The following is a 23720-nucleotide window of genomic DNA, read 5'->3' as shown; positions in this document are numbered from 1 at the left end:
TTAATAAAATGGTCTTTTCAGCAGCTCTGGAGATTAGTTTTAGGAGCCTTCTGTTCCAGAGAGGCTTAATGGGTGTTGAAGGTGTAACTTTCTTGTTCCTGTTGCTCTTACAAGGTGGAAAGTTCCAGTAACATCTGGTAACTAAGTAGGGAATGTAGGGATCTTGACCCTTCTGTCTCACAGGCCTCCTTTACGGTTTAGTGGAAGAATGTTTTCTATTTTATTGTGCCGTGGGGAGGCTGAACGAGTGATGCACAAGGGGATTTAGGTGTCCAGCTCCTCTTTCAGCCTCCCATTCTGTAGAGATCATGGGAGTGGGCTGCTCCCCAGAGCTCCTCCGGTTCTTCTTTCAGTGCTGGTGTTGCCGAGCACCCAGCACGCAGACTGTCGGAGACCTTCGTCCAGATTTCTTTCTGGGTCACCACTTGCCAAGTGCAATTGCCCTAAAAACAGACTGAGACCAAGCTATTGACTTGTAATTGTCAATGCATAAAGTTTCCAAGAAGAAAGAGAGCTTTGTGTTGCTTTAATGGGGACACACTGAAGTACAGTCACTCTTTGAATTAGACAATGGGAACGTAAAGATTTTCTACAGCTCTAAGAGGCTCTGAAGAGCATCGGCAGAAGGTTACATTAAGGAGAACAATGGCACAGTAGTTGGCTTGCTGAGAGGTAGGAAAACCCTTTGGAAAGGAGTAACTTCACTTTTTTTCAGTGCTGTTCGCTCCCAATTAAATAAGATTAATTGTGCTGTTGAGTTCCACGAGTTCAACATCCAAAATAAATACATAAATTAAGGCAGGCGACAGTGCAGAGGCTCAAATGCCGTTTGAATTCCTGCCACCTCCTGTGGGATGTGGAGGGGAGAGAGGAGCCCTTTCCTTGTACCGCCTGATATCCCAGAGAACACACACGACGACCGAGCGCTCTGCTCTCCTTGCCTGAACCACTTTCTTGCTCCTGGGAAGGTTTTCTTTGGCTGGATCTCTGCAAGGTGCACAAGCCAGTTTCAAAGTGCCAGATGTGTGTGGAATAGGAAACATGCTGGCCAGGCTCCAGGCTGTGGGACCTGCAGCACAACAGCGGCTCCCCAGGAAAATCTCTGGCTGCCAAGAACTAGAAGTGATGTCAGCTCTGGAAGTGTGTCAGATTAGAAACCCTTGTACTTTGCTCCCTGTGAAGTATTAATCTCCCAAGGCCTGTGCTGTAATGGGTCCTGTCTGGCTTGGCTCAGCTCTTTGTTTCAGGCTGGGAGAGTTGGAGAGGTTTTGCAGGAAGGTACTGGAGGCTGTCAGTGGTTTGGCTGCTTTGGGCTGGGTGTCCTTGAGCTGCTCCCGGGGCCTCACTGAGCTGTGCTAAAGATGGGCCTCCCCTGCCTTGAAATGAAGGTCTGAGCCTTGGAATTGTTGAGTAGGCTGGGAGTTGTAGGAGTGGTTGTGCCTTGGGATCTTGTGTGTGCCTAAATGTCTTTGGCTTTCCCCAGCTGAATGAATTTCTTGAAGAGACGATAGAATTGATGGAGATGTGCTGTCAGTCTTATGGACCTTACTCAGGGGCTGTGGATCAGGTGATTTCAGCTGTGCTAGAAAAGAAACAGAGATATGCCAGTGCACTGAATCCTTTTTGGTTTATGCCTGAATGTTTTGTTTTCACAGTAATTACTAAACCACAACTCGTTCTCCTCCGCACAAAGCCATTTGTCTCCTGTTGAACAGTAACCTTTTATTTGCTCATGCTGTGTAGCAGAGCTCAAGGACATGTTTACTGCTGATAGCCAAAATTTCACCAGAACAAGCATTTCCCTTGTCTAGGTTTTCCCACCTTGATTTAAGTGGTTAAACCTCAGGAAAGAGATGGGAAATAGCCTTGTGTGCAAGGATACAAGTGGGAGTTTGTGCTGTCCTTAGTCGTGGAGTGAAAAGTCCCAACTCCATGGGCTTTTGGAGTATTGCATGTCCTGGATGTAAAAACTCTGCTGTGAGGGTCTCACCTCTGCCCAAGTAATTGCATTGTCAGGAATCTGTCAGACCTCGCTGTGTTGCTCGCTCACACTTCACCTGCTTAGTTACAGATTTGAAATTAAAACCCAACAGAATCTGTTCTTTTTCCCCTTTACTCAGTGGTACATTGGGCTATTCCTGCCTCCCTTTGATGTTGGGGAGAGGAGATGACAGGAGTGGGGTTTGGCTGGATGCTGAGATGTGTGACTGGGGAAGGGCTGTTGGCTGGTTTAATGTGGATTTCAGATGCCTGCCTTGGATCTGAACTCAGGCTGGCAGGGGCTGTGCTCCCGTGGAGGGCAGAGGACAGCTTTGTGCCTTGAAGATTTGACGACCTTTGTTCATTTGAAACGCCCTGTTTTTTTACACCACTCAACAGGAGACTTTTTAATTTACTTCACTGGGCCTGGATGCCGGAGGTGGATGGATGGCTGATGGATGTGAGGAAATAGATGGGAGAAAAAGAACATTTTCTCCTGGGCTGTTTTTATGCACAATATAGCCTAGGGGTTAGCAACACGGGGGAGAGTGAAAAAACCCTGCAGAGCCTGGGTCAGAAAATATAATTTTCACGGGAACAAAATGCTTTTAACTTGCTACATCAAAGACCCTCCATTCCAGGGCGTGCTCTGTGTTTGAATACATCTACATTCCCCCAGAACTCTGTGTATGTGAATGCACAAGTATTTTATGTGTATCTACATGTGAGTGTGTACTTGCACATACATTTATGGTCTGAAAGCCATTACTGCCCACCTTGGAATAACTCAACAGCTGAAACTACTTCCAGGAGGAATCAAAAGTAAAAAGCTGTTTGGCTCCAAAGCACAGATCTGTAGCTGGAACACCTGCCTAGGACTGACGTGTAGAAAGCCCTTCTGACTCCTGTATTAGAAGCTCACCTTGACTACATTAATTACAGCATCACCTCTGGCAGGTAAGAGGGTGGAGGTGAGCAAGAGGCTGCATGAGCACATGAGACTGTGCTTAACAAGGGTCCTCTCCATTTCTGTCACTATAGGATGAAGAATGGAGGTTGGAAATAGTCAGCAGCTTCTGTAAGCACTTAACATTCCTGATTTCATTTGTCTTTGATCTCACTTGGACTAATTTTACTCTCTTCTGATCCCTTCCCTTGAAGGGGCTTTTATCTCATTGTCAGGCTTGCTAATTTAGTGCGGTGTTTTGAACCAGACCTCCTCCTACGTTTCCAGAGCCTGGAAGGTATTTTTTCCTTAATCAGGGAGTGTTTATGCAGTTCTTTGAACATCTTGGGACAAAAGTCATACTGGGGCTTTTTGCAATGCCAGGTCTGCACTCTGGACCCGGCTGCTCAACCTCTGTATGTGCAAATGGCTTGTCACCCAAAGCTTGCAGTATTTTGGGGCCAAAAGGGCAGGAAGGAAGGCTGGATGATTCGGGACAGGTCAGAGCAGTCTGGTGTTGGGTGGGAAGTTCATTTGCCCAGCTGGAGGCCTTCCCAGCAGGCTGTGTTAAATAACAAACAAGGAGGAGTGGTGACACATGTTTGACCAACCAAGTAGAAGCTTGGATCCAGGTAGGTTTTGACTTTGGGGAAAAGAGCCAGGCGGTTTAGGGATATAGAAACATCACTGCAAGTTTTTGAAAAGCAAATACTTTTTTTTTTTTTTTGTGATGGAAAGTATGTTCTGTTCTTATTCTGCTACAAGCAGGTTGAGATGACTTTTAAGGAATTGAATTTTGAGAGGCTGATAATTGCTTCCTACTGTGGGAAGCTGCACTGCAGATCCCTCCTCTATTCCTGGCTGTCCCCTTTCACTTCACCTTTGGAAGAGGAGGAGTATTTTCAGCAAAATGCCATTCTAATTGCTCTCTGAAGAAACTAGAAAATAGGACAGATACACAGGCTGTTTCCCCAAGCGATGCACAGGAGCTTTTAAAGGTGACAGATGTAAGGAAAGACGAAGAATGAAGACTTTACCCAACAAAGTATCAAGTCTTTTGGAATAAGCTCTGTGTCACACACCTCAGCCTTTGCCGTAGCAGCCCTGCCTCCACAGGGGTGGTGTGTACACACACGGGCTGCCAGCAGCAGCTGCTGCAGTGACGTCCCTTCTGAGAAGTGTCTGTGTTATTGCCCCTCCGTGGATGAGGATTCTCACAGGGATGGGGCAGGATCTGAGTGTGCCTCCTGTCCTGAGCTCAGCTGAGTTTTCTCCAGCTGTTAACCCTCTCCTGTGCTTGTCCCTGTCACCTGCACAGGTGTTTGGTGTGCTGAATTTCTCACTACTTCATACCGTTTTTTGGTACCAGCTGTCTTGCATGAAAAGCTTCCAGAGGCAGTGTCTTTCCAGTACATCTGGGGCAGCCTTTCAGCTTCATGTTCCCCTGCTGCTGTCCTTCTGGGGATACTGAGTTCTGTAGCTTGCTGTGATCCTCAAAGGACCAGTCTGCCCTAGGAGATGTGAATGGGCAGAACTGCCCTCCAGGAGGGCACTTGGTGACATTTGCCTGACCTGGGCCTGCCAGGACTGTGCTGGTTGACAAATCCAGGAATTCCATTGTGGTGTGTTCATATTGGGAGCTCAGGGATGTGTGCTGCTTCTGCTTGTGCTTTCTCCCTGCAGAGTGTGAGAGAGCAGCGTGTTGGAAGCATTCCCTCAATCCAGGGACTTGCAGGTAGCTCTGCGTTGGCAGTGGCTGCCCCTTTGTCTGTGTACAGTGTCTGGCTGTTGTGCTGACTGTGACATGGGCATCTCTGTATCCCGCTGGAATTTGACTTTGGGGACTGGGAGATTGTCCCCTGGATGTCCTAGTGAAGGTGATAGAAGAGGATCTGTTCTATCCCATAACCATGGCAATCAACAGGCAGGGTTCTTCTGTGGCCTCCTCATCACTGAAGGGACAGATCTGGCCAACACCAAGTTCTCAGTGGCCATTGTACAACCCAGCAATGATGACAAACCTGACAAGTTCCTTTGCCCTTGGGCACTGAATTGGCCACGTGTGGGGACAGGGTTAGGCCCTTCCTTCCAGGGGCACCTGCGGTTTCCTGCACACTCCTTGAAATAATTCCATCTCCCTGCATATGTAATTTTGCGTGTCATTGCCCCTAATTGCATGCTTAACACACACTCTTTTAAAGTGCAGCCCTTTTATCAGCAGTAGGTAGTAGCAGGTTTAATAGGGTGTTTGAATTCCTATAAAATTAATCTGTAGCCTTCTGCGATAGGAGACGGGCAGGGAGCCATGTGGTTCATATCCAGTGTTGATAAACTTGTTATAGAGGCAGGAAACATTTCTGATTGGAGCAGTGACAAAATAATTTGGAGCAGAGCCATAAAAAGAGTGGATGGTGATGGTTTGAGCACAGCAGAGATTGAAATTGCTGGTGTGTGGAAGCAGCGCTGCCAGCTAACATTGACTTAGTGTCTCTGGAGAACTCTAACGGCAAATGCATTTTATTAATGGCAATATTCTTTTAGGAAATGCTGAGCATTGTTTCAGAGGTGGAGCCCCCTCGAGTACGTGGGTTTGGAAGTGGGCCAGACCAAGATCTGTTCAGCTGAGCTTGTTGCTGGTCACTGCTCTGGCCTCTGGCTGCAGCAGGAAGGTTGCCTAAGGGCATGTGCTGGGTACTGTCTGCTAACAATTTCCCTTTTCTAGTGGGGAAAATGTGTCCGTCCATTCTTGCTCCGGATTCACCTGTATGGGATAAAATGCTCAGAGACAGCAGGTCATGTTTAACTGGCTTTTTTATTGTCTTTCCTTTGAAATATGTTTCCCAGAATATGAACATCAGTGGGAGGTTGCTGCTTTCCCAGCTGGACTTGAGCTCTTACTGCCAGTAAGAGGGGCAGCTGCTCAAACTAGGTTGTGGTCATTGGCACTGGAGTGCCACATGGGGCTTGGATACTTTTCCTTGTGCTTAATTGTCTTGTAGGGGTTGATGAGCCTCAGAGGAGGCTCTGATGTGCAGGTGAGAGGAGAGCCTGCCACAGGCAGCCATGGGAGGTTGGGACCCTTACTGCATCTTCTGTGCTTGCTCTTACTGTTAACACCTCTTCACCTTCTTCCAGCTGCTTTCTGCTTGAATCCAGCATGGAAACAACTGTGGATCACAGAGGTGGCAGAAATGGTGCAGGTTGTACAGCCATAGGGATGGGGGATGGAGAATGCAGTGCACAGGGGTCATGGGCTGTGCTGGTCACCCAACAGGGCTGAATTTCACCTGGTACCTCCAGCCATGGCTCCTTCACTGCGTAAAACTGGGATGTGATTAAATCAAGGAAAGTAACCACCCTCATGGCAACACTGTCTTTTCTTTGCAGGGAGGCTCTCGGAAGGGGATTCTCTGGAGCTGAGCTGTAGTGCTGGTCCTGCAAAGGTGATACTGGAGCCAAACCAAGTGGTGATTTTGGACTGTAACCTGGCCCCCGCTGAGCAAGTGATCAATATCACATGGAAGAAGAATGGGTTTCCATTAGTGGAGCAGGAACATCTCCATGTGCTTCCAAATGGATCGCTCTTCATCTCATCACAGGCTGTGGCAAAGGACAGTAAATATCCCGAGAGGTTTGGTGCTGAGGGTAATTATTCCTGCGTGTCTCACACCTCCCTAGGGACTGTCACCAGTCAAACAGCTGCAGTCAGATTTTCAAGTAAGTATTCTGGGGGTTTTGTTGATTTTCTTTCCTTCCCCTCCTGGTGTTTATACAGAAATCTGCTTCTCCAGGAGCTTGAGATAAAATGTCTGTGAAATAAAATCGTAATAATGATGTATAGGTGAGACTGGGGGCAATCCACAGATAAGCAGTGGTGTCTTCCTGTTAACCCACTGTTCATATCCTGTGTAACTCTCCCAGGTAACTATCATCAGCTATGAACTAAAAACAGCACCCTCGCTCTCTCCAAACAACAGTAGAAGACAGTGAATTCTGCCATGCAAGAATTCTTGTTTTTGCAGAGAATTTCAGAGCCCTGAGGGCAGCACCCTGTGCTTGGAGAGGTGGCTGTGGGGGGCTCTGGCTGTGGCAGCTTGTGGGGTGAATATCTCTTAGTATGGAAGAGATGACAGAAATGGCTGTTCAGGGCAGTTTTGGTTTGGATCAAGAGGGACACTCCAAGATCTGAACTGCTGAATCTCTGCACAGAGTTCAAGAATAAAATTCCTTTGTATTCAGGCTTGGCTCCTGAGGCTTTTTTAAGTGAGTGCAAATAAATGATTCCTTGACCTGCCAAATAGGTGAGGCTAGAAAATAAAACAAATACAGTAACACTTCTCTCTAGTACAGTGACTTGTGTAAATGTTGCTGAAAACAGCTGCACAGCACACCATGGGAGTTGTAGGGGGTGAAGGTGCAGAGAGAATGTCCTGACACCCGTTTTACACTGGGGTGTTTTTAGGCTCTGGTACCCCAGACAGGGCCATCCAGGTTTGGCCAAGTGAATATTTCAGTCTGTGAGCACTGTGCTGTAGAAACCAGAACTGCTGGTGAAGCTGGGCCAGATGAGGGGAAGATCTTTGACATTTGCAACATGTCCTCCATTTCTGGTCAGAAAATGTTCAGCATGCAATCAGGGATCCTACACACAGGTATTGTTTGGGAGGAGGTGGAAGTCCTGGAGTAGAAAAACTCATTAGTCCAGCTGGATTTATTTAGCTGCTCCTGCCTCAGTCCCAGATAGCCTGAGTTAGGATATATTTATTTCCTTTTAGGGGTGACTTATGTTGAAGTGTGTGCTGTGTCTCTTGCCCAGTGGCAATGGGCTGTGTCTCTTTTATGGTCCTGGGTTTATTGTTTGGTGTCTTACAAGTGAGAACAGTGGAGGCATCTCAAAATGGAAAGGCTGACTTAAATTGCCCTTCTCTCCTCCTGAATTTTTCCAGAGGAACATACATGAGTAATGCCTCTCTCCATCCCCTTCTGTGTTTCTCCCAGAAATGGGAAATTTCAGGTAAACTCTTTCCTTGTGTGTACTCATATGTCTCCTTTTATTACCATCTGCACAGGGAAAATGCTGCTTCCCTGGCACACACATGCACCTGACATAACATATCCATTTCTGAGCAGGGAGCAGCGAGAGAATTGATTAATGAAATGCATCTCTCACTTCGATTTGTTCCGAGGGTTGGGCAAAAGCACTTGCTCCATTAGCATTCAGCTGGAGCAAGTGAGGATTGTAAAGGTTTTTTCATTTTTTCCCCTGCCACTGAACACGGTCTATCCAAAGCTGGATGGAGTGGATGGACTTATTCTTTGTGCTGATTGCCTTGGGGACTGATAATCAGGATGGGGCAGTAGAAGAAAACCTGTTCAGCAGGTGGGATGTGTTATTCCTGCCATGAGCTTGTCCTCCTGACCTGCAGGTCCTTTCCTTCCCTGGGATGGGGCTCCCATGTGGGGCTGTGGAGCTCTCTGTGCTGCTGAGTCTTGCAGTAACATGTAGGAGCACTGAGTATTCATAGCACCTGCCTTGCTCAGCACTGGTTTGGTGCTGGTGGTGTTATCTGCTGTGTTTCGGGCTTGTGGGAGTCCACTTCTCCCCCTGACAGCCCCAAGAGCAGCTCTGGCACCTCTTGTAAGGGCTGCCAGCTTCCCAGTGGAGGGAGAGGATGCTCCAGGCAGCAGTGAGCCCAGAGGCTGGAGGAGGCCTTTCAGAGCAGTCAGGCCAGAGTGGTTGAATGACATGTGAAGGCTGTGACAGTGTGATCACTTCCGTCCTTCCACTGTGGTCCTGGAGTTCAGCTGGTTGGCATTTTGCTGGATAAACATATGGCTCACTGCCCAATGTTCCCTGGCACCCTGTGTGCCACCAAGGGACCCATGCCACGGTCCCCATCCACCTCACGGCAGTGGTGGCCTTGGCAAATGAAGGCTCAAGTGTGAAGGTGCCTGTTAAATGAGCAGCTGCTCAGGCTGATAAATTGGGTTTGCAGGTTTTCCTGAGCCCCACGTGCTCCCACATGGGAGTACCAGGGGCGTTATTGTAGTTGTGGGAAGGTGTAGCTTTCTACGTGTTAATAACTACATCGATGAAGATTTGTTAAAGCTTTTAATTTAGCTTAAACATTTTGTGCAAGGGAGGTTGTAGAAAATTACAGTAATTGTGGCTGTCAGATGAAGACGTTTGCTGTGCCTGGAGGGAATGGGCCAGTGTCACGTGGCTGCTGGCAGGGAACACGGGAGAGGTTTGGAGTGTTCCTGCACCTGGAGGGACAGGCCACAGCAGGAATCAACACACAGCATCTCTCATCATCCTCTCTCCACATGGACAATGTGTCTTCTCTGTGGCGCCCTGTGTGTCTGGGATTTGAGGACTGGCAGACTAGGATTTGTCCATGCTTTAAGGATTTATTTTATAGATTTTATCCTATTTATTTTGTGAATTTGGGGCATAGGTGAGCAAAGGCCAGGGACTATAGGCAGATCCGTGCTGGGCAGAAAAACTTCTTGCAGATGAATGCACAGGCTCTGGTGCATCTGTAAGTTTAGATGTGGCCTTAGACGGTGTTTTGGGTAGGTGAGGAGCTGGCTCCTGTGGAGAGCAGGAGCAATCCTGTGCTGCCATATGGCCCTGCAGACAGAGGGCTGTGCTGCCTGTGCCTGTGCCGTGCCAAATTGCTCCCACGACTTTCTTTGCCTGCTCCCCTTCCACCCCCAGCCTGTTCAGAGGTGAGTCGTTCAGAGAGGGGTGGCCTGGGTGGTGTATGTGGTCTCACTGGGGGCTGATGTTGTCTCCACCTTGGAAATACCTCCTGATTATTGTAGAAGGTACAAAGAGGACAAGCACACGGAGAGTCTGGGGGCAAAGCGCTGTGGGAGAGAGCAGCGAGCCCCTTTCAGAAGGCTGAATTCCTTGCATAGACTGCATTTTCTGCCTGGGGTGTAGTGTTGCTGGCTGGCAGCCTTTCCAAGCCCACAGCCTCCTGCACGGATCACGCTGCTGGGAGAGGGGGAGGGTGCTGTGTTTCACCATCCTGCAGTCACCCCTGGGCTCAGGGCTAAAAGCCTTGGCACACACGGCTTGGCTCCAGCTGGGTTTAACATGTCAGCGGGGAGGGAGCTGCCTGCCCCGCTCCTGGAGGCGCAGGGCCCGGTGCTTCAGCTGTCGCTGGGGGCAATTTGCTGTAATGCTCTTCACCTTCTCACCTGCAGTGGGTAATTTTTACTGAGTGGCCTATTAAGGTGTTCAGGATAATCAGTGAAACTGGGCTGGGAGGTGTTTTGTGGCTCAGAATGGCTTTGCAAGCTAAACCTTAGCTGAGGAGTTGAAAATAATGTTGAGTATGTGTCGTCTTTGTTTGCCTTTTCCCCTCAAGCATCTCCTTTCGCTGCCTCCCTGTGGAAAAACCTCTTATTTTGCAGCACTTGTGCAGCAGCAGAAGTGTTTGTGGGAGGAGAACAGTTCCTCCAAGCATCCTGTGGCCCCAGGGTGAGCAGTGTGTTGGAGCCTGTCCTGCACTGTCCATGCAGAGTGTCCAAACAGCAGGACCTGCTCTACAGTCTTTCCTTGCCTGTTTCTTTTTCTTCCCAGCACCAGCTGTTTGCAGCACAGCTCTGAGTTGCACTAGAGGTGCTGTACGTGTCCTGCCTCATCCATTCCATGCTGGTACTCCTGGAGATGAGAGGAGGAGCACAAGGGATCACAGTGCACTGTGGTCTTGGCCCCAAGCTGGTGCAGATTCTTGTGGAGCAGTGATGAGCCCAGCCAGCAAGTTTGTCTCTGCCTGACCCTTTTTCAGGGCTGACATCCAGGGGTCTTGCTCAGTCCTGCATCAAAGGAACTTTTTCACTTCTCTTGCCTTGATTTGGTGTTACTTTCTGTGCTTAAAAGACCTGAGCTGAAGTTCCCTGTCCTCTCCTTCACAGAGGAGGATGCAGGCTGCTTCTTTCAGAGCCTGCAGAGGTGATTTTTTTTCAGCCCATCCTTATCTCCACTATCCCTAACCTTGTACTGTGAAAGGAATATGATGGAGCTGCTCAGCCGCCCACCCCAAGAGTTCTGAGACAGCCACTTAATAATGAACAGCAGAGAAACAGGTGGCCCTGTGTGAAGTGGAGGAAACAGAAATGCCAACAGATTTAATTTTTTAGAAGGATTCCTGCCTCCCATCATGATTTTCCTGGATACACAACCCTCCAGAGCCTGCTAAAATATTCTTATTGACACCTGTAGGCTGAGAAGAGAATAAAGGGGGAAAGAGGATTAAGGAAATCTGCTGTCAGAAGGTTGTTTTGATGGTGCCATCCTGAATATGCACTGGCATTTGGTGGATTTTCTTTTAAATTCTTGGATTCAGCAAGTTTTATTAACATGAACCTTAAAGGTTTTGTAATTTGTAGAAATTACTTTGTGGTAAAGTGGTCTGCGGTGTATATTTGAGAGTACTAAAGCAGTTGGCTGAATTAAGGCTTTACATATTAATGTATTTTTCAAATTTTTCCAGGAAAACATTTCTCATTCCATTTGTATTGAATTGAAAAACTAAACTTGGCAGACAGCTGGTGGGAGAATTTGGTCTGTAGCTGCTGTGGAGAGCAATGAGTTGCTTGAAACATGTGATAACTATTTAAATTAAAGAAAAACACTAATGACAGCTGAGAATATGCCGAGGTTAAAATGGGTCACGCAAAAACATTTCATTTTCCAAACTGTACATACTTTCTCAAGCTCACACTGCAATAAGGCATGGATGTGTGTGCATGGATGTTTGTGTTTGAGAGAGATGCAAAGAAAAATTTCAAGTTTGGAGTCCTACAAAATCCAAAGCAATGATGGATGTTCTTGGAAAGCAGTGGTGGGACAAGCACATAATTGTGTCTGAGGGCCAGGAGGTCACTTCTGAGCACAGTGCTGTGCTCAGCCCGGCATTCAAGTGAGGTTTTTGGCTAAAATTTATGTTTATTGTTCCGCATTTGGGGTTTCTGGTACTTGTATTAGAGCATTGTTGGATGGATTTGTGCGGCAGGGTGGATTTCACAGCAGAGACAGTTTAACAGAGATGGATAAAGCAGAAGCCAGTTCCTCTGGTGGAGAAGAACACAGGCTTTCTGCCCCCATCCAGGAGCCTCCATGAATATTCAAAACTCCACCTGTGACTGAGATGCCTTCAGGTTATGCTGTTGGTAGGACAGATGCTGAGAGCCCTGGGGGAGGATTTCTGCTGCAGGGTTTTGCTGTGTGTGTGGAAAGGTTGGAAGATGAGGCAGCTGTGGATTGTGGTCCAAGAGCAATTCCAAACTTTAGTGCTTTGTCTCCAAAACAGTTCAGCCTCTTTACTGTGGAAAGACATATATAGAGAGAGGTGAGCCTTGGAGAGCAAACAAGTGTCCTGGCATGTATGAAATCCATCCTCCTCTTAGCAGGGTGTCTGGATCCCCTTGGCTGTCTCCCATTTGCTTGAATAGGATGAAGTTGGTTTTTGCAGGTAAAACCCTTGTGGGCTCTGCCTCTGGTCTCCAGCACTGCCAGCCTGTGGGCACTTGTTTTGTGTAACTTGACATCTGGTTTGTCCTTCCTCTTGCCTTGTTTTAATTTCCTGTGGCTGCAGGAATGCTACAAGGCAAGGGGAGAACTCTCATCTCTGGGTTTGTGGCATTTCCCCTCTGTTTCTCATTCTGTGTCCTTCCCAAGTGGAGCAAGTGAACAGACAAGGAAGCAATTTAGGAAGGTAACTGCTAAAACTGCCAAATTGCATGTTTCTCTCACACTGTTGCCTTAAGGGAGAAAATGAGGCAAGAGGCAAATTTACACATTGAAACCTTTCAGTTACTGTTTTTAGGGTTGCTGAGAGTCTGTAGGAGCACAGGAAAGGGAGGAATTACATTTCAGGCTATCTTCAGGAAAGAAAATCCTTTCTCTTAGCTCATACATCATAACAGGTTTGCATTTCTCAGCAGAAGCACTGAGTTATTAACTTTCCTTCCCTTCTTCTTTCCCCAGCATTATCACGGTTTTTCCAGCAGCCGGAGTCGCAGACAGTGGAGGAAAATGGCATGGCCCGGTTTGAGTGCCGGATCGAGGGGCTGCCCGCCCCTGTCATCACCTGGGAGAAGGACCATGAAGCTCTTCCAGCAGAACCCAGGTGACTCCCTCATTGCTTTCTTGGGTCAGCTTGGAAACGAGCATAGCAAAAGCTGATTTCCACAATTTAGGATGTGGAAATCATTGTATAAAATGGTAGAATGATGAGAAGAGGTGATAAACCAGGTTTGGACTTGATAACTAAGTGATATAAGAGGAGGTATTCAAGGGGCTGAGAAAAAAATGGCCATAAACACCTGAATAAAATAAACTTTCCCCCAGATAGTCAAACCACAAAGGAAAAACAACCCTTGATATTGTGCTAGTTATTACAGTGCAGAACCTGCACCCTGCAAAGACCTGTGTATGCCTGGGATAAGGCATGGCAAGGCATGGACTTGTCCTCTTGTGTGAAATGACATGGAATTCTTTGGTTGATTGGGGCCTGAGGTGAGGAGTATGGGCGTACCCAGCTGAACTCCACAATGTGGATTTTCTTTGATTTTGGTTGTGGTTTTAATATGAAGCCTTCCCCTTTGTCTTACTCCCATGTTTAGACACCATCTAGTAAAAGAGACTTTTCTGGAGAAAAGAGGAGAGTCCTGCAGCATGATACTCTTTCCTTAATGAAAGTCAGTTACAGAGGAGGGGATAAACCATTAGCTGTCTGTCTGTCTGTAGACATCACTTCTGCAGGGGACCAGTGCCTGAATTGTCCTTTAGCTCTTAGAAACTCCTTTTCTGTTCTTCAGAAGGAGCTATTTCCCTCCTGGGGAAGTTAGTCCAAGTGGCAGAAGAGGAAAAAAAGAGGGGAGTGTTGGGGGGGAAAGTTTAGAAATACTTTTGCAGCACTGACTGCAAGAATACTCACTTACATCCTTGAGTCTGGGATGTGGAATCTAGAAGTTCATAGGAGGCTGTTGCTTTGTAATGAGAAGAAAATTAATAAAAAAGGAAGGAAAAAAGAACCAAAAAAAGAAGGGATTGCAGGGAGAAGTGTGTCATAGAAACAATGGCTTTTTAATGAGACAGCTTGATGGATATTGTGAAATTACTTGCTCAGAGATTGCTTTCATCACAGGCAGCCTGAAAATTGTTTTCCTTGTAAAAGCCAGGCCATAATCTCTATCTGCAGATCTTGCTTTTTAAATCATGTTCTAGCTAATATGCTTTTTCAGAAGGATTTGCTTTTTTTTGTTGTTGTTGTCTAGTTGTTGTTGGATTTAATATAACCGGCTTTCGAAGGAATTAAGTGAATTCCAGGAAATGTTGGCTGCCAACCAGAGCTCTCTGTTATCCTCCCTGCATCGTGCCTGAGGATGGGATGTCAGGCTGGCCTGATTACTGTGGGCTCCCTCCTGTGCACGCTTCAGATGAGCCTGTGGAAATGCAACCCTTTGGCTGGGCAGGTGTCAGGGTGATGATTTCATATTCCAGAATAGCAGGGCTGGGAGGGTGTGCAAAATCAGGCTTGGGGACTGGAGATACAGCCCTGGTGTAGTGCTACTACATCAGTGTTTGTGATTTAAGAGGGATAGAATAATCATGTTAAACTCACGTTGTGTTTCCCTTTACCTGCTTTTCCTTTTTCCCCTCTCTTTTCTTCCTTTCCCCCCCCTCTTTTCTCCTCCTTTTTCCTCCTCCCCCTCTGCTTTTCTTTGTTGTTCTTACTTTTGGGCACCCTTTTCAGCCTTTGCCCCTGGATGCAGGTATCTAGCATGGTGCCACCTCAAAGGTACTGAAAGCTGAGCTTAAAAAAATACTTAAACAACCTAAAGGGTACCAAAGTGCTGATGGGTGTTTTTGGAATACCTTTCCTGTCCCTCTTCTGCACAAAAAAATCTAAATTCCCTATGTAAGGCACAGATTATTTTGCAGTTCTGGCTCTGAAGTATGTTGAATAAACAGAGTCTTAAATCTGCAGCAGCTGCTGAAAGGTGGCTCACAGGATTTCTCTAGTTGCTTTGGGGTGTGTGCAACATCTCTTGGCGTCATCTCAGGTTTAGGTGCTGGCTGGGTTTCACATCAGGCTCCAAATTGCTGTTTATTTTCTCTAGAGCCAAGATGAGCACTTGCTGTGGGGACTGGAGGTCTTTGGAGGTCTGCACAGCAAATCCATAACCTACAGACCACATGCTCTGCAATCACAGTACATTTTTTCCACATTTTGGCTGAGTGAGGGTTTTATCTGTGTGTAGAGTTTATTTCTGTGCTGTGTCAGGAGTGCCTTGATGTGGCTCATGTTCATGTACAGGACTCTGGAGCTGTGAGCAAAAGGGATTCCAAGCTGAGCCTACAACAGAGCTGCAGGTTCCTCACTGTGCTCAGAACTGGTGCTTTGAGCAGCTTCAAAAAGCTGAAGGGAGGGTGTGCTGGCAATTTACTGGGGAGAAGGTAAGAAAGGGAATAGGGCTGTCAGTGGCAGGATTCTCTGAGCTGTAGGATTGCAGAGTTTGGACACGAGGCAGTGGTGCTTGATTTCAGTTCTTGAGCACTGCCCTGGTGAGCAGCCCTGAGCCCCTCAGTGCTGTCAGGGAGGGGAAGAGCTCTGTGGGTTTGCCCTGTTGTTCTTGCTGCCTTTAGGGCTGTGGTAGTTGGCCCTGCTCTGAGTGTGCTGTCCTTCAGTATAATCCAGGTGGGGACTTGCCTTTCACCCCTGTCAAGGCGAGCTTCTCGGAGATCCTGACAATGCAGCTATCAACAGCTGAACTCCTGGGACTGCCAAGGTTCTCTTGCTTCCAGGGCCTTTGTCTGTCTGTCCTTTAGTTTTTGTTTCCTGCTTAATCCTCGGTGAAGGTGAGCAGACAAAAAGATTTGCCCTTTGTGTGGAAGAAAAGCTCTGACAACTGTCTGCTCTGAGTCATCAGGCAAATTTCCTTGCAGGGAGCCTGGGGATGGTGCAAATGCCCTTGCAGGCTGCCTGAAGGCTTCTAGTTCAGGGCTGCTGGGACCCTGAGGAGCTGGAGGCTTTGTGAGCAGCTGGGAAAAATCGTGAAAGGATAAATCTTGCTTTTCTTTCCCCCTTGCTTCCCCAGCAGAGTGTTCCTCACTGCTGCCATGTTTTCCCAACAGGATGTACTGCACTGAGTAGATCTACCAGTGGTGCTGAATGGACTGTCTCAAGCTCTTTTGATGAAATCTCCTCATTTAAACCCCTTGTTTCCAGCTCCTGCTCTCTTTAGAGACACAGTGCCTTGTTTTGTGGCCTCAAGAGAAGCCGGGTCCTGAACACCCTGGTCTAGTGACCCTGCTCTGAGAGAAGAAAGACCACAGACCAGAGGTCTGTCCCAGCTTCAGTGAATCTGTGATACATCACTGAAGCATCTTTTTGTGGCTGGGAGATGCCTTGCCTGGTGTTTGAAATATGTTGATATTAATTACAGACTCAAATAGCACATGCATGACAAAAATAAATATTATCGCCGTGGGAGGCTTTCCCTCCACAGAGCTGAGAGGATGCAAATATTTGTCTTCTTTCTCCTGAGTCCCGATGAGGCATCCTGATGAGGGCTTTTGGGTATCACCTCCTCTGAGCTCTTTTGGAGCTTGATCCTGAGGAAAATGTCTTTGTAAGCAGCATGCACATGGCTTTAGGAATGTAAGGCATTGCATTTGTGTACGTGGGAAGTTTCAGCCAGTCTGTGTCCATGAATCAGGCTGTAGGATTGTTCCAGTGGAGACAGAATGGTCACTGGAGGAGCTCTGGTCGCTCTTCTGTCTTTATCAGCTGTGAAGAGGACAAGACATGATGAGCTCAACTGCAGTAGCTGAAGTCCAGGATCAATGTAAGCCTCACAGATGGATATTTGTCTCTGGAACAGACTGCCTGGGGCAAGGGAAGTGTTTCTATGGTGCAAATTTAGGATAAGTGTCTGCAGGAGCAGGGAAGCTGTTGGTGACCATAACTTGAATGCAGGATGAGTGACCTGTTAAGGTCTTCTTGGCTCCATGATCCTCACTCATGGCACTCCAGCTGCCTCAGCACCTGGAGAACCACAGTTTGACTAACTGTGATCTTTGTGGATGGCAGGACAGGCATTCATGGTTATAACTTGTCTTTGTGCTGTTCCTGTGGAATAGCTGCTATCCCTCCCCTTAGCAATTGCCTTTGAATGTGTCCTCTTCATAATGAAGACTGATAACCCAGAGCTGCCTGTCAAACCTCGGCAGCTCTGTTTATAGAGACTTGCAATTAAAAATGGATCTCATATATAATTAAAAAGGATCACGTAGGCTTTGCGCCTTGCATTCAAGAATAAAGAGGCTGCCATCTAGGAATCCAGGCAGAAAATGGAGATGCTGACAGCCTGCTCCTACTTTTATGCTAATTGCTAATCATCTGCTTTGTTCAGTGTAATGCAGCAAGGATTGTGTTCATGTCGTGAGCAGTGTAGCCATTTCACTCCACGGAAGTGTTTCCCAGTAGCATCCCATGGGCAATACAGGGGATACTGAATGCCCAGCAGTGAGTTTGTCACCTTGTGAAAGCCAGAAACTAGTGGAAGAAGGAAAGGAATCACTACAACCCAGAAATGGTGCAGGTTCAGGTGGCTGTGTCATGGCTGCTTTGGTCCATGGAGGTGCAGCTGTGTATCAGTTGGTCCCATTTTATGTACTTGAGCAAGAAAAAGATGATGTTCAGACTACTTTGCAGTGTGCTTTTTGTCTGGCAACCAAACCTTGGTAAAAAGTAAGTGCTGGAAATGGCTGTAGCATGTGCTCAAGCTTGGGGACGTCTACAAATGTGTATGTAGAAGTGTGAATGTGTGGAGTTGGTTTGTACTGTCCAGTTGGTTTGTGTCAACAAAGTCCTTTTAGTCTGGTCTCCCAAAGCAGCTTGTACATTTGGAAGACCCCCAGGTGATGGATAGGTCTGTACCTGCTGCTTTTTGAGAACCATGGGCTGAGTTGCTCAGAGGTTCCCTGATCTCATTCTGCTGTCAATACCAGGACCTGCACATGAGAGATATTCCAGAGAAAAAAAGGAAGGGATAAAAAGGCTTTGGGGTGATGAATATCAGGGGTAAGGCTGTCTCACACTCTTCCTTTTGGTTACTCAGGTTTATAACTCTTCCCAACGGTGTCCTCCAAATCGTGGACGTGCAGGAGAGCGATGCCGGGGTTTACCACTGCGTGGCCACCAACGCCGCCCGAAAGCGCTACAGCAACGATGCCACCCTCAGCGTGGTGAAAGGTGAGGTGCTGCCAGCAGCCTCCTGGGCTGGCCACAGGTCTGCCAGGTAATCACTGTGTGTGCTGGGAGAGCTGGGCTCAATACCAGTGACCATCTCCCCTCCTGGTGTGGCTCTGCACGTGGCCAGCTTTGGTTAAAACTTGCAGAGAAGGCATTTCACAAAAGGTTTCTCTTTGCTGTGATGGGATAAGGAGACTGTGTTGGGAGTCCTTTGTGCTCTGGGGTGATTAGAAGGGTTGAGGCAGCCCATTTGTTCCTTAGGGAGGGCAGCGTTTTTGGTGATGTTCTCTGCAGTGGCCTTGGATGGCAAGAGAAGCAAGGGCTGACATGGAGCTTCCCAAGCAAGCAAGAGAAATAGTTGGAGGCTGGAGTAGCTGGCAGGACTGTGTCTTACCCAGTTTGCCCAGCACAGTCCAGAGGAGGCTGAGCACGGTGACATCCAACTTGTGTTCTGTGTCCATATTGCTGGTGTTCTGCTGAGCTCCAGAGATCTTTGTGTGGTATTTGGGAACAGCCTCAGCTGGGATTTCTCCTGCTGATACAGGCCTTTGGAGCAAGGCTTTGGGTGTGAGCTGTCCTTCTCCCAATCTGGGCCTCAGCCTCTGAGTGCATTTTCCTTTGTAAGCCAAGAGTGCAGTGGGCAAGTCTGGACATGAGGACATAGCTGAGAGCATGAGTGCAGTGGGGGTCTCCAGGCTCCTTCAGCCTCCTTCCCAGAACGCCTGGCTGCCTCTCCAGCTTTGTATCATCCATGTCCTGCAAGTGGACAAACTCACCAGGGCTGGGAGTCTGGCTGAGCTGTCCCTTCTGTCAGGACAGTGCCCCCTGCCACATCTGTCTTCTGTTCGTGCTGACCCTGGTGTATCTTGCAGGTGGCTTTAACCTTGAAAGCTCTGAAATCCTTCCCAGCCCCTTTTGTCTTTGTTTAGGATTGAGTTGCTTGGCATTCTGCTCCCAACATATTTTCCCAGCAATGGCTTTGCTGTTCATCCATCAGCAGGGAGTGTAATTAACTGTGGAGCCTGAGAACACACCTCTGATCAATGGATTGTGTCGTGGAGGTAATCTGGGTGGAATCTGCAGAGAATTCGTGAGCGGTTGAATGCTCTGTGTCTAATTGCCAGCCCCTGCCAGATCCTCTGTGTGTTTAATGAAGCACAGAGCTGAGGGGAGCACTTCCTATGGGCAGTTCCACACTCCAGAGACTGCTCCTGTCTTGGCTCTGGTGTGCTATTGATAACTGATATCGATCAAGCTGCAAAGGTGAATTTGATGTCCTTGGCATCATAACTCATTCTGCATAATTGCATCTTGTAGCTCTGCAATGTTTAATCTGCTTTGCAAATGGAGGCAATGGAAGAGGTTAAATGGGAAGCGTTCCTTCTGGAGCACCAGCCGGCCTGAGCAGATTTCTGCCTGGAGTTCTCACCCAAATCTCTCTTCTGCAGCACCACACCACCCGCTGGCTGCTAAAACAAATATGTGAGGTTGAGTTTTTCACCAGATTGAGCTGATAGTGATGAAAAACATGCCTGTTAAATCTCTGGGGTTTTTTATAATTGGGGAGAAGTATCTCTGAGACAGATGGGAAACTGCAGTGACCTGTGCAGGCTGTAAACTCCTCCATGAGTGACTGGCATGGTATTGATCCTTTTTTGTTTCAGCATTTCACCATCAGAGCACATTTTTGGATGCCTGGACTGGCTTGAGGAGTCTTTTCTTCCCTGTTCAGAAGCAGCTGATAGTAGTTGGAGTGAACTTGTCAGGCAGAAAATCTTTCCTGATTGTGAAAAATAAAACCACACTAAACCAAAACAAGGAATTCTAGGAAAAAAAAACCAAAATAAACTGAAAAACAGACAACAAAAGAACAATAAACTGAAATACAGCTATTTAGTATTGCTTATTTGGAAACTTCAGGGACTAAACTCTTGTGTGTCTGCAGACAGGAGCAACTAAACTGCTTCTTCCCTCCCTTCTCCTGGCTTAGGGTTTCCTTTGTGCCAAGATAAGGTGACAGTCCAGCCTTTCAGTCCCACTGCACTGCCAGGTCCCCTGGAAGAGGTTTGTGCAGTGGGATCTCATGTCTCCTTACCTGCTGTCCCACTGGCAGTGCTGTGTTATGCTGGTGGCTGTGCTCCTGGCAGATTTTGGGGTCTTGCTGGTGATAATGCAAATGCTTCCAAGGATCAGGCCTGGGACCTTTCTGTGTTCATGCCTCTGCCTTCCAGACAGGGCTGGATTTGAACGGGCTGTGCATAGCAAAAGAATCTGTTTCCCTACAGCTCTTCTGCCCAGTTGTCCTGTTTCTCCCCCCTCCCTCCCTGTTCCTTATATGATTGTTCCATGGAATTGTTCCATCTCCTTTATTAATGGCCTTTTGCCAGTAAAAACAGCAATTAACACGACCCCTTTCTATCATATCTGCACAGCTTAAAAATACCAAAAGTGTCATTTCTCTGGGCAGTGTGATTTGCCTGTCCTGGGGGGAACTGGGCTGTTCTCTGTGTTTGTGGCTGAGCACATGCTGGCCAGCCCCAGGCAGGGCAGGGAGCAGCAGGGCTGCAGATGTTTTGGCTGTGCAGACTTCATGGTGCAAATTTCCAGACCTTCCCAGGGGAAGCAGCATTTGGAGCTGGAAGGGAAGAGAGCAGACGGGACAGCGGGATACAGTCACGCAGCCCTGACACAGAGCCTGCTGCTGGAATAGGGACAGCTTGGATTTCCCCCTTGGATCTCCACTGCTCCCCAGTGGACGGAGCACCAAACACATCTGGCAGCTCTGTCCCTTCACCCCTCACCTGGACAGGTGATGAATGAACACTGTGGCTCTCTCTGCCAAAAACGGCATTAGGAGCTGGCTGTGGGATGCTTTCCCAGGCTCCAGCTGTGCGTGCTGCCTTTCCTTGGGGTCAGCTGTGTCTTGTTTCTTGTAGCTCCTTTTTCTGGAAGCAGGCTCTGGAGCCCTACTCTGAACTTATAGACGAAGAACTAATTCCTTGTGTGTCCTGGTCATGTTCCCAGGTTCATGACATACACAGGGAAGTGTTGCCATGCTTCATAAAGCAGCTCTCAAAGAGGAGTAGCAGCAGAGCTTGGGGAACGTGACGTGTGGTCTCAGCAGATCACTTTGCCTGTCACTTCACTTTGCCCCTCCATGTCAGGCCTACTCCTGCTCTTTGTGTGTTTTCATGGGAATAGGGACTCCTCTTGCTGTGTGTTTGCCCCACAACTGGCACAATGTAGCACAAATAACAGTCAGAAGCTGTGCTGCTGGAAGAACAGTGAACTTTTACAAAGATTTGATATATTCTGCTTTTAAATGTCACAAGGAATGGAGTGTGGCTTCCCCTGATTTCCAGTGCACTTCTCCACTGAAGGAATGCTGGGATCTCTCTTCTCCACAGCTAACCCTAACTTCACTTCCCTGCAATTCATCCTATTAGTTTTAGTTGCAAAGCATTGGGAATCTTGAAAAAATTGTCATTTCTCCTTACTTTTTAATCCCTTTAAGTATGTATAAGCACCATGGTTTCCCCCAAGTGACCTAAAGAAAGTTAAAAATCTTGGTAATTTTAGAATAGAATAGTTTTCTCCCACTGGAGTGGGAGGAACAAGTTTGAGATCCTGACCCCAGAGCTCCTCTGTGTGGATCTCGGTGTTTGTGTCTTTTCATATTTATTGAGTATTGCTGAAGGATTGTCAAAGCGTGGTCCTGGGAGCCAGGACTCCTGGCTTCTCTCTCCCTCTCTGTTGTTAGGCTGCAGAGGAGAATCAGTTCCTCAATGTTTAGATCTCTTAAATAGGGATAATGTAATAAATAGCCTTGGAGTGGCCCTTTTGGAAGGGATGGGCCAGTCTGGAGAGGGTTTATGGGCATTTGGTGCTGGAGGGCATCTAGGGGCACATACAGAGAGAGGTGTGGTCAGGTATCTCAGTGTGGGTGTGGGATTTTCCCTTCTCATGCCCTCTGGACCTTGTTCCTGGTCTGTGCATGTGGGATGACCATGACTGCTGTGACATATGGGGAAAACCTTTGCCTCAAACCAGGCTGGCAAGAATCAGAATCTCCCCGTGCTGCAACAATGCAGGAATTGGAGAACAGAGCAGGGTGGTGGGTGGAGGTCTGGGCTGAGGGAGCCACAGAGGAGTCTCCCAGCAGCTGAGCACATCCCCCGCGAGCTGGGATTTAGTGCCGTGTTATTAGAGATGACACTGCGAGATTGCCGTTGGCAGAACATCATTTACGCTGACAGTTGTAGCAGCTTGCTGCAGCAGTGTCCCAGGAAATGGATTTTTCAGCCAAATATTTGTATGAGTGTGATAACAGGGACAGAGCTTGGAGGCAGCTGAAGCACCTTCAGGTTTTTTGTTCTTTTGGTGTTCGTGCTGCAGTAGCCTTGCAGGTAACCAATGCAGAGCCTGGGACGGGGGTGGTTCCAGCTCCAAAGGGCTGTAGGAAAATACAGCTCTTGACTGCGATGAGCTTTAGGGATGGAGGGGAAGGTGGTGATGAAGTGAGCAACACTCACAGTTGGCCACCACCTTGCAGAAACAGACGTGCTGTTACCACAAGTGGATTTTCAGTCCAGCATGTGCGAATGACGTGCTGGATGCTGGTTTGGCACTCAGCCTGAGCCCTGGCCACGTGCTCTGCTCCCCTCGCGGCTTCCGACACAGGTACTGAGCAGCCAGGGGACAGGGACTTTGGATTTGGGTCACTGCTGCTCTGGGCTGACCTCGCTGACTGCAGCTGGGCCTTGATCCTGTGTGTGCTGCCATTGACAGTGAAGGGCAGCATTAACCAGAGTGGAGGGAGGGTCCCACCTGGATTGGGGTGGTCTTCCTCCAGCAGGAGCCCATTGCAGGGGCAGCAGGGCCCTATGTGGCTGTGGGGGCAGAGCTATCCACAGCTGTGTGTGGGCATGGCACACTTCTTCTTGGAGGCATGAGTTGTGGGAATGTGTAGGGAGAGAAAGTGTGGGGTGGGACAACATGGTTGCATTTTTGCTGTGAGTTGTTGGCATAACCTGCATGTGATGTCGCCTCTGGAGAAGGTGACATTCCAGTTGCAGCCTGCAATTGCCATGTTCCTATTCCGTGTGCCTCCTGTGCTGGACACAGAACTGTCACTTTTCCCTCTCTCCTTTTAGCTTCTCATATTTTTTTTGCCCTCTGGTCCCTCACTTCACTAGCAGTTAGGCAGGGAACTGCTCTCCACTTGACATCCCAAAAGCTCAGCCATGAGGACTGTTTACAAGTGTTCTGCAGCTCTGGTTTCCCTGGGAAGCAGGTATCTGAAGATGTTTGCATAATGTATCTGACGGATTCTGTAAAATGCTGTTGCTCCTGCCTGTGGCAGAAGGTGCTAAGCAAGCCATGGCAAGTGTGAATTCAGAGGATGGCAAGATCAAGGAGGAGGTACACAACATTTCTTGCTTAATAAATAGATCTTTAAAGCTACAAGTAACCTTCTGCCTAACAAGCTGTAAACTTTAACTCCATCTCACTTTACT

The 23720-nt window shown here is 47.9% G+C and overlaps 1 protein-coding gene across 1 annotated transcript in view; it reads left to right on the top strand.

The window, feature by feature from the left end:
- The window catches only part of IGDCC4 (immunoglobulin superfamily DCC subclass member 4), an 87967-nt gene that overhangs the window by 23721 nt on the left and 40526 nt on the right, over window positions 1-23720 (top strand). The window contains exons 2-4 of the mRNA XM_083870601.1: window positions 6314-6643; window positions 12930-13071; window positions 18071-18204. Of these exons, the coding sequence (XP_083726727.1) occupies window positions 6314-6643; window positions 12930-13071; window positions 18071-18204 (606 nt within the window). The remainder of the gene's footprint in view (window positions 1-6313; window positions 6644-12929; window positions 13072-18070; window positions 18205-23720) is intronic.

Source organism: Zosterops lateralis (genome assembly GCF_965231275.1).
Source record: "Zosterops lateralis genome assembly, chromosome: 13".
In the NCBI taxonomy this organism is placed as follows: domain Eukaryota; kingdom Metazoa; phylum Chordata; class Aves; order Passeriformes; family Zosteropidae; genus Zosterops; species Zosterops lateralis.
Note: the sequence above shows the minus strand (reverse complement) of the source record. Positions and strands in the feature narration are given on the sequence as shown.